The sequence below is a fragment of the Octopus sinensis genome, linkage group LG4, assembly GCF_006345805.1.
Source record: "Octopus sinensis linkage group LG4, ASM634580v1, whole genome shotgun sequence".
NCBI lineage: Eukaryota > Metazoa > Mollusca > Cephalopoda > Octopoda > Octopodidae > Octopus > Octopus sinensis.
Window position 1 is genome coordinate 20,914,001 of NC_043000.1, and position 13,271 is coordinate 20,927,271.

The following is a 13,271-nucleotide window of genomic DNA, read 5'->3' on the forward strand; positions in this document are numbered from 1 at the left end:
AGTGTCAAAAAGATTTTACTGTATTTAATAAGAATTTTAACCATATCAAGATCCATATACATTTAAAGTTATTCATCTTAGCATTACCAATATTAGCTTATACGAGGCCTACTTGCTATTAACCCTATCATTACTATATTTCTGTTAAAAATACATTAGTTTTATGACAAGTAACACTCTGGTTATTGAAATATTGCCTAAGCATCAAGCTTTATCACTCATTTTCCAATTTGTCTTATTTCCCATTTTATGTGTAATTTAAACCAATAATCGATAATGGCATTTGCATTAAATTGAGAAGAGGACTGAGCTTTATAACGACATATTATAATCTGTTTCAGCTCCACACAAATACGCTGGGTCCAGAAACATGTGGAAGGAGCAGTATCACCACCATGGGCCCTTGATGAGATTTACATTGGTGAGACATGTCCAGATATGTGCAATGGCCGCGGAGATTGTAGAAAGGGTCGGTGCTTCTGTGAACCCGGAACAGTTGGTCAGTTCAATGTTGCTTTAATTTAGTGTACAAGCCATTTTGGCACAACCATTTTGGTGCTGCCTATTTGGCTTTGCTAATTCAATGCTGACTTATTTGACATCAGACATTTTAGTGTTTCCTTCATTCTCTTTGTCACTCATTTTTTCTCTCTCTCTCTCTCCCTCCTTCCCTCTCTCCCCCTACATCTCTCTTTCCTTCTCTCTTTCTCTCTCTCACTTTATATATTTCACACACATATGTGTGTGAATGTTTGCTTCCAGTGCTAAAAAGTACTATCAAAACAGGTGCATCCAAACAGCCATACTTAATCATCTCGTTCTATTTAACTTACTATCTTTTCCTTATCTTTTCTTTTTTTTTTTTATTATTTGTTTCAGAGAAACACAGTAGCCTTTCAAACTTAGAACACAACCTGTTTTTGGTTTTTATCTGTCTTTCTCATAGAAAGACAGACACAATATGACTTCCTATTCCTAAAAAAATCCTACTTTTTAGAAGCACAGAACAATCGATTGTGTTCAAATGTAGCAAAACTGAATAGTTAAGGTATCAAGTTTGATATTTTTCTGTTCTCAGTTCAATATTTCATTATCATCAACCCCTGGGCATTATTGTCCTGACCCTTGGGATTCACAGGGCAGGTTACCCATGTCCGGTGACATATTAGCAACTAAAATCATAACATTCCTTCTGAACAGGACACCAGACCATTGCAGAGTTATTCATTTACAGTTGAGTGATCAGAATCAATGTGAAATTAACCCTTTGAGCCCTGACCTCCTGAACCTTATTTTACCATATACCTGGCTGTTTACCAGTGCTACAGTCATCATCATCATCATCATCATCATCATCATCATCGTTTAACGTCTGCTTTCCATGCTAGCATGAGCTGGACGATTTGACTGAGAACTGCCGAACCAGATGACTGCACCAGGCTCCAATCTGATCTGGCAGAGTCTCTACAGCTGGATGTCCTTCCTAATGCCAACCACTTCGAGAGTGTGGTGGGTGCTTTTACATGCCACCGGCATGAGGGCCCATCAGGCAGTACTGGCAATGGCCACGCTCAAATGGTGCTTTTTATGTGCCACCTGCACACAAGCCAGTCCAGCGTCACTGGCAATGACCTTGCTCGAATGTTTTTTCATGTACCACTAGCACAAGTGCCAGTAAGGCGACACTGGTAACGATCACACACAAATGGTGCTTTTTACGTACCACCGGCACGGAAGCCAGTTTGTTGCTCTGGCAACGATCACGCTCAGATGGTGCTCTTAGTGCGCCACTAGCACAGATGCCAGTCATCAAATTTGATTTCGATTAGAGAAAAATAAGCCTTCCACCAGTAAACCAGTTTTACAGGCTCAAAGGCTTAAATGTTTTATTGAAGAACACAATGCACTGCTAAGTGCAGGAATTGAAACCCTACCATCTTGCAACCATGAGTACAACCCCCTTAAGCACTAAACTATGCATCAGAATAATTTAATTGGCTACACTAGACCAATTTAATCAACTATACTCTCTCTTTTGGCCTTGACTTGGGAAGAAAGCATTGCTTCTACCAATATCATCATCATCATTGTTTAACATCCGCTTTCCATGCTAGCATGGGTTGGACGGTTCAACCAGGGTCTGGGAAGCCAGGAGGCTGCACCAGGCTCCAGTTTGATCTGGCAGAGTTTCTACAGCTGGATGCCCTTCCTAACACCAACCACTCCGTGAGTGTAGTGGGTGCTTTTTACATGCCACTGGCTCAGGTGCCAGGGGAGGCTGGCTCGGCCATGATCTGTTGGTACTTTTTACGTGCCACTGGCACAGAAACCAGTCAAGGCAGCGCTGGCATCGGCTACATTCGGATGGTGCTTTTTACGTGCCACCGGCACAGGTATCACAACAACCATTTCCATTTGATTTTTTGATGTTGATGTACTTGACTCAATAGGTCTCCTCAAGCACAGTGTGTATAATTTACTATAGATGATCAAAACTGATTTTTCATATGATTTTAAAGTTGAATGTTCAAACATGTAACAACAAAATGTTGCATGAACTACTTAGCTGCCATAATGCCTGGTAATACATTTATATTTGAATTGAATCATTAATGAATTCATATCTATGTAGAGATAGTTAGATCCTATTTTAAAACTATTTCTTCTAGAGACAGAGCTTGAAAGGAATAAGTTTTGCAATTCTGTGGGAATCCTTAGAAATTCCTTGAAAAATTCCTAGCAGAATCTTAACTGTGAAAATTCTTTAAGAAAGGAAATAAATCAATGATAATTCTCCGTGTGATTCTGAAATTTTATATAATTTTACGTAACTGAAACTTCTAGTTTTTTCCTACTATTTCTATTTCTTTTGGTTTAAAATAAAAATTGATTAAAAATTTATATTAATTCCAATAAATCAAATTTACTGATACACATACACACATACATACATGTATGTGTCTGTGTGTGTGTGACTGGTAACTGATTGTTTGCAAATATTTGCATCTAAATGCAATTCCAGGAGTCAAATGAAATCTATGATTAGCATTTCAGATCCCGAACAAATAGATTTATTACATGTAATATATTACTTATTTATTCTGGCACAGGCATATTACATACTGCATAATTTTTATTATAGCACTGATATATCGATTATTGAACATGAAAGTTTTTAGTTAGCAGGAAAGATGTGACTAAAATCTAATTGGAAAAATAGCAATGTTCCATAACTCTTTTACTCTTTTACTTGTTTTAGTAATTTGACTGTGGCCATGCTGGAGCACCACCTTTAGTCGAACAAATCGACCCTATGACTTATTCTTTGTAAGCCTAGTAATTATTCTATCGGTCTCTTTTGCCGAACTGCTAAGTTACTGGGACCTAAACACACCAGCATCGGTTGTCAAGTGATGTTGGGGGGACAAACACAGACACACAAACATACACACACACACACACACACACCACACACACACACACACACACACACACACACACATATATATACATATACATATATACGACGGTCTTCTTTCAGTTTCCGTCTACCAAATCCACTCACAAGGCTTTGGTCGGCCCGAGGCTATAGTAGAAGACACTTGCCCAAGGTACCATGCAATGGAACTGAACCTGGAACCATGTGGTTGGTAAGCAAGCTACTTACCACACAGCCACTCCTACATTTAAGTAGATAAAGAATAGATAATTATTCTATGCATTGTACCAAATGAAATGATAGGTGCACAAGAAGTGCAAATTAACAGAGAAGGGCTTTCTAAGTTGCAGGGGTATAGGAATACTTAACAGTAGGAACACCGGTAAAATAAATTCTTTGAAATACTTGGGTTTTATAGCAGTCATCAATAAGATCTATTATCAAAGTAATCTAGTTTTCTGTGGAGGAGGTCATGTTGGAAACCTGGCAGCCTGAGTAAAAATAAAGTGGAAAATAAACTGAATCATATTTAATGCATATCCACATCAATAGGCCAGTTACTGCATTGCACTGATCAGAATCAATGAGAAATTAACCCTTTGAGCCCTGACCTCCTGAACCTTATTTTACCATATACTTGGCACTCTACTGGTTCAAGGATTAGTGCTCCAATTGATCAGATCAACAGAGAAGCCTGTTTATGAGATTATCATGCAAAATGGCTGAGCACTCCACAGATATGCTTACCCTTAACCCATATATATATATATATATATATATATATATATATATATATATATACCCCAGATAGTGTTTTCACAAAGCAAAACCTGCTCCTACTTGTTTGGACATGAACTCACTGGGAAGCATCTGACTGAGCATAGGAAATATTCAGTAGGTAGTCAACACCTGAGCTAACAGTTGCCTACTGTCCTTCTCTTGCCATAATATTTAACCTAAATACAGTAAAATGTTTTATGGACAAACATGGGTTAACCCTTTCGTTACTGTATTTATTTTGAGATGCTCTCTGTTTCTTTCAATTACTTTAAATATAACAAAGAATTTAGTAAAATAACTTAGTTATCATTAGGCTAGTGTTAGGAACATAAATTGTGACTAAGATTTGGTGGAAGATTTTAATGCAGAATTTTTGAAAATAAGACATTTTACCACAGAGATAGAGCCAGTTTTGGCCAGGTTAGTAACAAAAGGGTTAATGTAATTCTCACGGAAATTCAGCATGACACAGAATATGACAAGGCTGGCCCTTTGAATTACAGCTACAACTTATTCTTGCCAGCTGTGCCAATGTGAAATAAAGTGTCTTGCTCAAGGACACAACACACTGCTGGGAATCCAACTCACAACATTGTATAGTGAACCGAATACCCCTAACCACTTGGCTACAACCATCTCTTTTAGATGAGCTGTGTTAAAAGCAGTTAATATCAGGGCTCAAAAATCACCCCTGTAGCAGCCAGTAAGAACACTAGATGCATTTTGGCCTTTCCAGGTCTTTTCAATGCCATGCACTCACAGCCAACCACATGCTTGGACAAGAATTCCAGTACAGGAAATGGTAAATAAAACATTCACTGGTGTCAAAAATAGCCACCTTAATCAATTGGCTAAAAAAAGGGGGATTATCTTTTTGAGCAAAAGACATTGGTATGATGTGGGATAATTTCTTTACTACCCACAAGGGGCTAAACACAGAGAGGACAAACAAGGACAGACAAACAGATTAAGTCGATTATACCGACCCCAGTGTGTAACTGGTACTTATTTAATCGACCCCGAAAGGATGAAAGGCAAAGTTGACCTCGGCAGAATTTGAACTCAGAACATAACGGCAGATGAAATACGGCTATGCATTTCGCCCAGCGTGCTAACGGTTCCGCCACCTCGCCGCCTTATAACATATCATGTTTAAAAACAAACCAAAAAGGGGTCAATCATGACTGTTCCATTGAATGAACATTAATCTAAGCAAACAGTAACAGCACTGTAATAATTAACCATCAATAAATAAAATAAACCTAAAAAACCATTTAAAATGACTTCTCTTTTGCAGGTACAACTTGTGCTCCAGATCAGACCAAGCTCTTACAAAGACTAACTGATTCCTTTGAAGGCTCCATGATTACCCATTATTGGGAATCAATCAAGGGAGGTGGTATAGGACTAGGTTGTGGTGCTCTTTATCCTTATGCACATGGAAAGTCTTTGTATTTCAATGGCTGTGGACAACGACATGTCATCACACAACCAATGAACCTCTTCACAGGAGGGTAAGTCAAATAAAAAAAATATATTTTTCTAAATGAATCCAATTATAGTAATCCCTCACCATATCACGGTTCACCTATCATGCACTCAGTACACACTCAGCACATCGCTGTTCACTTATCGCACATTCAGTACATTGCGGATTTTTCTGGTTACTCTTTACTCTCTTTTACTTGTTTCAGTCATTTGACTGCGGCCATGCTGGAGCACCGCCTTTAGTCGAGCAAATCGACCCCGGGACTTATTCTTTGTAAGCCCAGCACTTATTCTTTCGGTCTCTTTTGCCGAACCGCTAAGTTACAGGAACGTAAACACACCAGCATCGGTTGTCAAGCAATGCTAGGGGGACAAACACACACACACAAACACACACACACACACACACACACACACACACATATATATATATATACATATATACGACAGGCTTCTTTCAGTTTCCATCTACCAAATCCACTCACAAGGCATTGGTCGGCCCAGGGCTATAGCAGAAGACACTTGCCCAAAATGCCAGAGTACAGTACTGCACTGTATAACACATTAATTAAAATATATTAAAGGAAAATGCATAGTGTACCGTAGATGAGTAAACAAAGAATCACACATACTGTATGGAAAACGAAACTCGCAAAGCAAGTATGTGGTATTGTTTTGCATTTATATCATCATCATCATCGTTTAATGTCTGTTTTCCATGCTAGCATGGGTTGGACGGTTTGACCGGCTCTGAGAAGCCAGGAGGCTGCACCAGGCTCCAGTCTGATCTGCCAGTGTTTCTACAGCTGGATGCCCTTCATTCTCTACATAACTGTGTCCAGACTATTCATTGCTCAACAGAATGGAGTATTATTGCCACACTTGGAAACAAGTGGCTGTTAGCACCAGGAACGACATTGGTACACAGGAAACTGTTCCCCAACTATAGTCTTGAAATTTGATAGGCTGACTGTGCTGCAGCCAATTGTGTGTATGCTATATATATATATATATATATAAAATATGAATTAGACATAAAAATTATATATATATTATATTAATTATATTTATATTATTTGTTATTTATGTATTGGTTTATGTCTATCACTGTTTGAGTTGCCTAATAGTGGTTTTATCTCGAATTCATATTTTATATATTTATACTGTGAAATTTGATTTAATACTAAATCTAATTTTTCCCTGTAAGTTTGGAGCTATACTCCCTAATATTATTATTATTATTATTATTATATATATTAGATTGTCACACATGAAATGTTACATTTTTAATTACTTGTTATTTCAGTCATTTAAAAACTCACTTATGTATACCCTTGCATTTAATTTTGACTCTTTTTCTTTCCGAACAATATTGGTGTACAAAATTCGTACCCACAGCCAATATGAAAATGTTAACAACTAAAACGGGATCACATGTGGTCGTATCATATAGATAATACAATCGCACGCGATCCCATTCTTATTGAGTTAGACAAACCATTTATACATGCAGCACAATAGAACATAAGGGATTGACAACAAGTCACTGTTTGAGAGGCAAGATAAGATTTTATTTACAATGAAGTTAAGGTTGGAAGTGTATGGGAGCATGCAACACGTATTTGTGTCTGTGTGTTAGTGTGTGACAGAACAATGAATGTGGTTGACATAGAAAAGTACCTGATGGTGGAAGATAGCAGTCTTTGGTTGTTGAGCATACATTGGCATAGTGGTTAAGGAACAGTTGTATCATTTTGTTGTTTAGCGCTGTCTCTGAAGCTAGTTCTTACAAGAACTAAAGACAGGTAATTGATTTACTGTTTATGAGGTACACGAGGTGTAAGAGTTCAATATCAAGATGTTGTGTCTCGGAGCTGACATTTGTTGAAATCGCTTGTTGCGTTTATCTTCCTGATATGAATTCTTTTCAGATATATTCACTGTAGCCGTTTTTTCCGTGGTGAGATTTTCACCTAACCGCTTGAGTTGAATCTGTGATAGTCTTGTGTACTATTTAAAACTTCGTAGCTAGGGACGATGTTTGCTTGGTTTTTGTTCCTCTTGATATAGATTCCTGCAACTGTTTTTCCGTGGTGTGGTTTTCACACAAACAGTATGAGTTGGTTTTGTAGCCATCTTATGTACGAGCTAAATCTTCGTAGGTAGCGACGGAGTTGGTGATGCTGTTATGTCTGGTTATATGGTCTCCGACCAAGACCTTAGAAGGTCTTAAGCCGACAGACGAAAAGTGTCTGAAACTCTCCTTTTTATATTGTTTGGCTGGCTCAAACGAACCTCAGAAATGGGATCTTAATCCAAAGCTGTGATTGGCTGTTTAGCGACAGTGGCGCGAAAATAAGTTGAGACAATTCGTGTCACGTGGCGCGGACTATGTAGAGACCACGTGTCAACTGCCAACCAATCAGCTTAGTGTTTACAACAGCATTAAACCAGCCAAAGATGTTTGTTATCTCAAACGAGATCATTCTTTTTGCTTTCCTCCAACAGTGAAGATAGCAATGGAGAAGCGATATTGCTACACAACCAAACAATGTTGAGTGATTTTCTTGTATGAGTTAAAAATGGGTCACTCTTCCACAGAAGAATAACAGGCAGGACTTTGGTAATGGTTTTGTTGACATCAGAACTGTTTAGAGATGGTTCTAAAGATCTCGTTCAGGAGATGATAGTCTTGAAAATGAACTAAGGGGAAGGCCAAAATCAGTTACCCAGAACAAAATCCAAGAGCAATGGTCCAAAAACTTTCATCAGAACTCCAAACATCTTGCACAACTCTTTCTCGACACCTGAAAAAAAAAGGATAGGTTTGTTCCACATCAACTGAACGAAATTAAAAAAAAAACAGGCACCTCAAAGTGTGCTTCTTATTGCTGTCTCAATTGGAAAAAGAATCATTTTTGTATTGAATCATTACATGTGATGAGAAATGGATACTCTTTGACAACAGAACAGGACAGGGATTAGATGCAGGAGAGTCTGCCTAAAACTACCTAAAACCACCACTGCACCCTAAAAACTTAGTGGTCACTGTATGGTGGTCTGCAAAGGTGGTTGTTCATTATTCATTTTTGCAACAAGGAAAAATAGTAACAGCAACATCATATTGCCAGGAAATTGATTGTATGCATGAGAATTTGAAAATGAAGCAACCCAGACTAGTGAATAGAGATAGCCCAATTTTACTCCATGACAAGGCACATCCTCACACTTCTCAAGCTACAGTCCAAAAGTTGCACAGCCTGAATTATGAGTTTTTGCAACATCCTCCTTATTCCCCTGATATCTCTCCTACTGATTATCACTTATTTAAGCATTCTGAGCTTTTCATAAGCAATAAAACGTTCTTAAATAGAGAAGAGGTAATTGAAGCATTCAGAGAGTTTATCACAGCAAAAGATGAAATTTTGTTTAAAGACGGAATATATGACTTTGAGTAATGTTGGATGAAGGTCATAAATGAACATGGATTATACTTTGATTAAATAAATCAATTCTCTAACACTTCTGAAACATTTTATTGTTAACTTTCAAATACGACATTTCGTGTGTGACAACCTAATATATATATATATATATATATATATATATATATCAACATATGAAACCATTAATCCAGACACGTTTTTTTTTTTCTTTCTTGGGTAGTTTTTCTTCTCTCCATGTATTCTTCCCTCATTCCTTTCTGTAGAAGAGTGTAGACTTGAAACATCAAAGACTCTTTTGCTTTTTGTATAATTTTGAACCATATAACATATATATATATATATATATATATATATATATATATACTAGCAGTATCGCCTGGCGTTGCTCGGGTTTGTTTCGACCCTTTAGAATTGGAATTTTTGAAATGTAAAAATTTTGCATTATGTAGCTTGTTATTCTCTTTAAGTGAACATTTTTCTGGTTGAAATACACCGAAAAATGGCGACACAGCAGTCAAAAAATCGTAAAAAATAGGGATTTTCATAGTAAAAAAGCACCTTTTTGATGTAAATAATTTTTGGTGTTAACATGGTCCGATTTGAATTTTTCTTCTCTGAAATGAAGAGCAAGCTTTCTTCTATCATACTCTCAATTTTGGTCAACTTGCACCACAGGGTCTCGGAGGAAATAGTGTTAGTTGAAGAATACCAAACCTGCCATACACAGATAACTTCAGCTTTATATATATAGATATATTGATAAAAATGGTAAGATAACAGAAGAAAGAAAAAGACCTCGATATTATGCAAAATAGAGGAATTTATCTGTAAATGTAATATGAGACAATTATTCGGTAACCATGATAAAACTCCGAGTTTCGGATGCTGAGGTGGAAATCCATGCTGCCATCTCTTCAGTTATCCGGTCATCGGAAAAACGCTATAAAAAAAAAATATATATATATATACACGCACACATTTGTATATATATATATATATATATATATATATGTTAGAGGTACGTAAAACTAACGTCGTAAAGAAAGTATACTGGTGTAAATTGTTACGAGAAGTATTTACTCCGTAAAGGAAGGTAACTCCATATAGAGGGACGTAACTCAAGATAAAATTGGTTAGTTGATAGATAAATAGCTTTTGATAAAATGACTGAGTACTGGGCCAATATGATTGACTAAACTCTTTAAAGGCAGTATTCTAATGTGGCTACAATATAGTGGCTGCATCCAACAAAAGAATTAAACCAGTAAAAGAAGAAATATCTCCATGTATGATTGCAGTTTATGGAAAGATTATTGCCATAATTGTTTGATAAATACTAAACTTGAAATAATTTCTTCAGTTTAAGTGGTTAGAAAAATCATCAGAAATCAATACATCAAATCATAAAATCAGGTAGCATCAATCAACGAATTTTTTTGTTTTTCAATATTTATTGATCTCTTCAGGCTGGTGGATGGCAGAAACATTAGATATCAATAAAAATACAATGTGGAGTTTTCTTATTCCTGTGTTCAAAACCAAAGAAAGAGTTTATGTCATCTATGAGGGTAAAGGGTAAAGACCCCCTTTAGTCATGATTGTCCATGGGATTTCACCTAGAAAGTTCCCTTCTGAAGCACAAGTCCAGACAAGGTTGTTTATGGAAGACCAGATGTCGCCCATGCATACCAGCCTCCCCTCTCTGTGCCACTGTTGTCCAAGGGAAAGGAAAAGACTAATACAGCTTGGCACCTGTGACATCGCAACTCATTTCTACATCTGAAGGAACTGGAATAAAGTGAAATAAAGTGTCTTGCTCAAGAACACAACACACCCTGACCCAGGAATTGAACTCATGATAGTGAGCTCAACGCTCTAGCCACTGAGCCATGCACCTTCAAATGTCATCTTTGAGGTCACTGTGAAATAGCAAAGTCACTCAAATGACACCCATTAGTAATGTCTTGGGTTTAAATTAGACAATGGATTAAGTCTACTACACAAGTTGGCTATGACTGGATTTGAATAGAAACAGCCCAGAACAAATATCATAAGGCATCTCTTCCAATATTCTAACATCTAGAATCCAATGAAATTGGTGATAGTCTGTGAGAATCAAACATTTTGGCCTCCTAGCGTTAGTCTGATAGCATGAAGGGAAGGAAAGAAAAAGTGTTGTCGCTTGGAATGGCCCTGTCTTATTGACTTATAACAGAACCAATAAACTAGATGGGAGTTATTAATTAAAATCTAAAGCTAACTTTTACAGAACACTTTTTGGTTTCCATGAACCTAAGTAATTCTTGATATTTTATTTTACAGGAAAATCATATTTATTTTACAAATTGGCTGTCATTCTCAGACAGAAGAATGCAATATTAACTTGCAAAATAAAACTCACTTCCGTGGAGTTCTTTTACAATACAGCATTAACAAGGTAAATTATTCAGAAACTTCTTTGTCTTTTGTATTTTTTTGCAATATTGTCTTACAGCTATTAGTGTTTTCATAATCAATCTGAAAAAAATCCATTGCACGGGTGATTAGCCCATTCAACTTCACCAGTTGGCCAGCTTTACCTGTTTCCATCTCTCACAATGAGGACGAGGGATGGATATAGAAAGAGAGGTAGACCTAAGAACTCGTGGTGTTGATCAACACAAAAGGAACTAGAGAAAGGGGGACATTCATGGCAGAGTATAAGTACAGAAGCAAAACATTATGTGACATGGAATTCAATTATAAGTGGCCTATACTCCGCGTTGGAGGGTTAAAGGCATAAATAAGAAATAAATAATAATTGTCTTACAGCAGCAAGAGACAAATGGCAGAACCAAGAGAGTAGATTGTTTATGGAACTGTGTGATGTTCATTGCATTCTGGGCATATTAGAATTGTTTAATAATGTTTGTTTCATTTATTACACCAGCAGAAACGCCACCCTCTGGGCAGTTGTCTACAAATGTATGTCATGTTTTTATGTGTTACTGGCAAGGGTGCCATTTGCGTGACACTGGTATCTGCCACGATTGCGATTTTGCTCAGCTTCATCATCATCATCGTTTAACGTCTGTTTTCCATGCTGGCATGGGTTGGACGGTTTGACTGAGAGCTGGCACCAGACTCCAATCTGATCTGGCAAAGTTTCTTATTTCTTTATTGCCCACAAGGGGCTAAACATAGAGGGGACAAACAAGAACAGACAAAGGGATTAAGTCGATTACATCAACCCCAGTGCGTAACTAGTACTTAATTTATCAACCTCGAAAGGATGAAAGGCAAAGTTGACCTCAGCGGAATTTGAACTCAGAACAAAGGCAGACGAAATACCGCTAAGCATTTCGCCCAACGTGCTTACGATTCTGCCAGCTTGCCACCTTTAGCTGGATGTCCTTCCTTAATGCCAACCACTCCGAGAATGTGGTAGGTGCTTTTATGTGCCACCAGCACGAGGGCCAGTCAGGTATTACTGGCATCAACCATGCTCAAATGGAACTTTTTATGTGTCACAGGCACAGGACCCAGTCAGGCAATGCTGGCAACAATCACACTTGAATGGTGCTGAGAGAGAGAGATTAAATTCAAGCTGTCACTAGAGTGAAATACATCTACAATCTTCTTTATTGTGCTCATATTTTTGCAGGGTGTAGAATGGAAACTTCTGGCAAGACATGAACCCAGTGATTACTTAAACCCTAAGAGAGTTGCTTATGACATCCCAAGTAAAGTAGGAGTTCAATTTCGTTGGTGGCAGCCAGAACATGGTGGAAAGGGACACGACCAATGGGCCATTGACAATGTAGAAATATTAGCGTAAGTAAATACACTTCAAACTTCTATTTTTGTTTGCCTTTGTTGTTTTACATTCTTCCATCTTGCATAATTCAACTACCATTACCATCTCTTATTGGATAATACAATAATCACTGTACTGTAACTCGTTTGGTGTCACATAAATTACAATAAGATTAGCTTGCCTTTCAAAGCATCACATATAATGACATTACTGTAGTGTATATATATATAGCAAGACACCTGTTTCTGTCTCTCTTTCATCAGCTGACACAAAATCACCTCCTCCTATACCCCCTCCCCTCTTGAAAGTTTGTTTTTTTTTG

At 37.4% G+C, this 13,271-nt stretch overlaps 1 protein-coding gene across 1 annotated transcript in view; it reads left to right on the plus strand.

The window, feature by feature from the left end:
- The window catches only part of LOC115210297 (reelin), a 254,404-nt gene that overhangs the window by 240,284 nt on the left and 849 nt on the right, over positions 1-13,271 (plus strand). The window contains exons 54-57 of the mRNA XM_036501881.1: positions 342-499; positions 5,517-5,733; positions 11,476-11,590; positions 12,797-12,966. Coding sequence (XP_036357774.1) covers positions 342-499; positions 5,517-5,733; positions 11,476-11,590; positions 12,797-12,966 — 660 coding nt within the window. The remainder of the gene's footprint in view (positions 1-341; positions 500-5,516; positions 5,734-11,475; positions 11,591-12,796; positions 12,967-13,271) is intronic.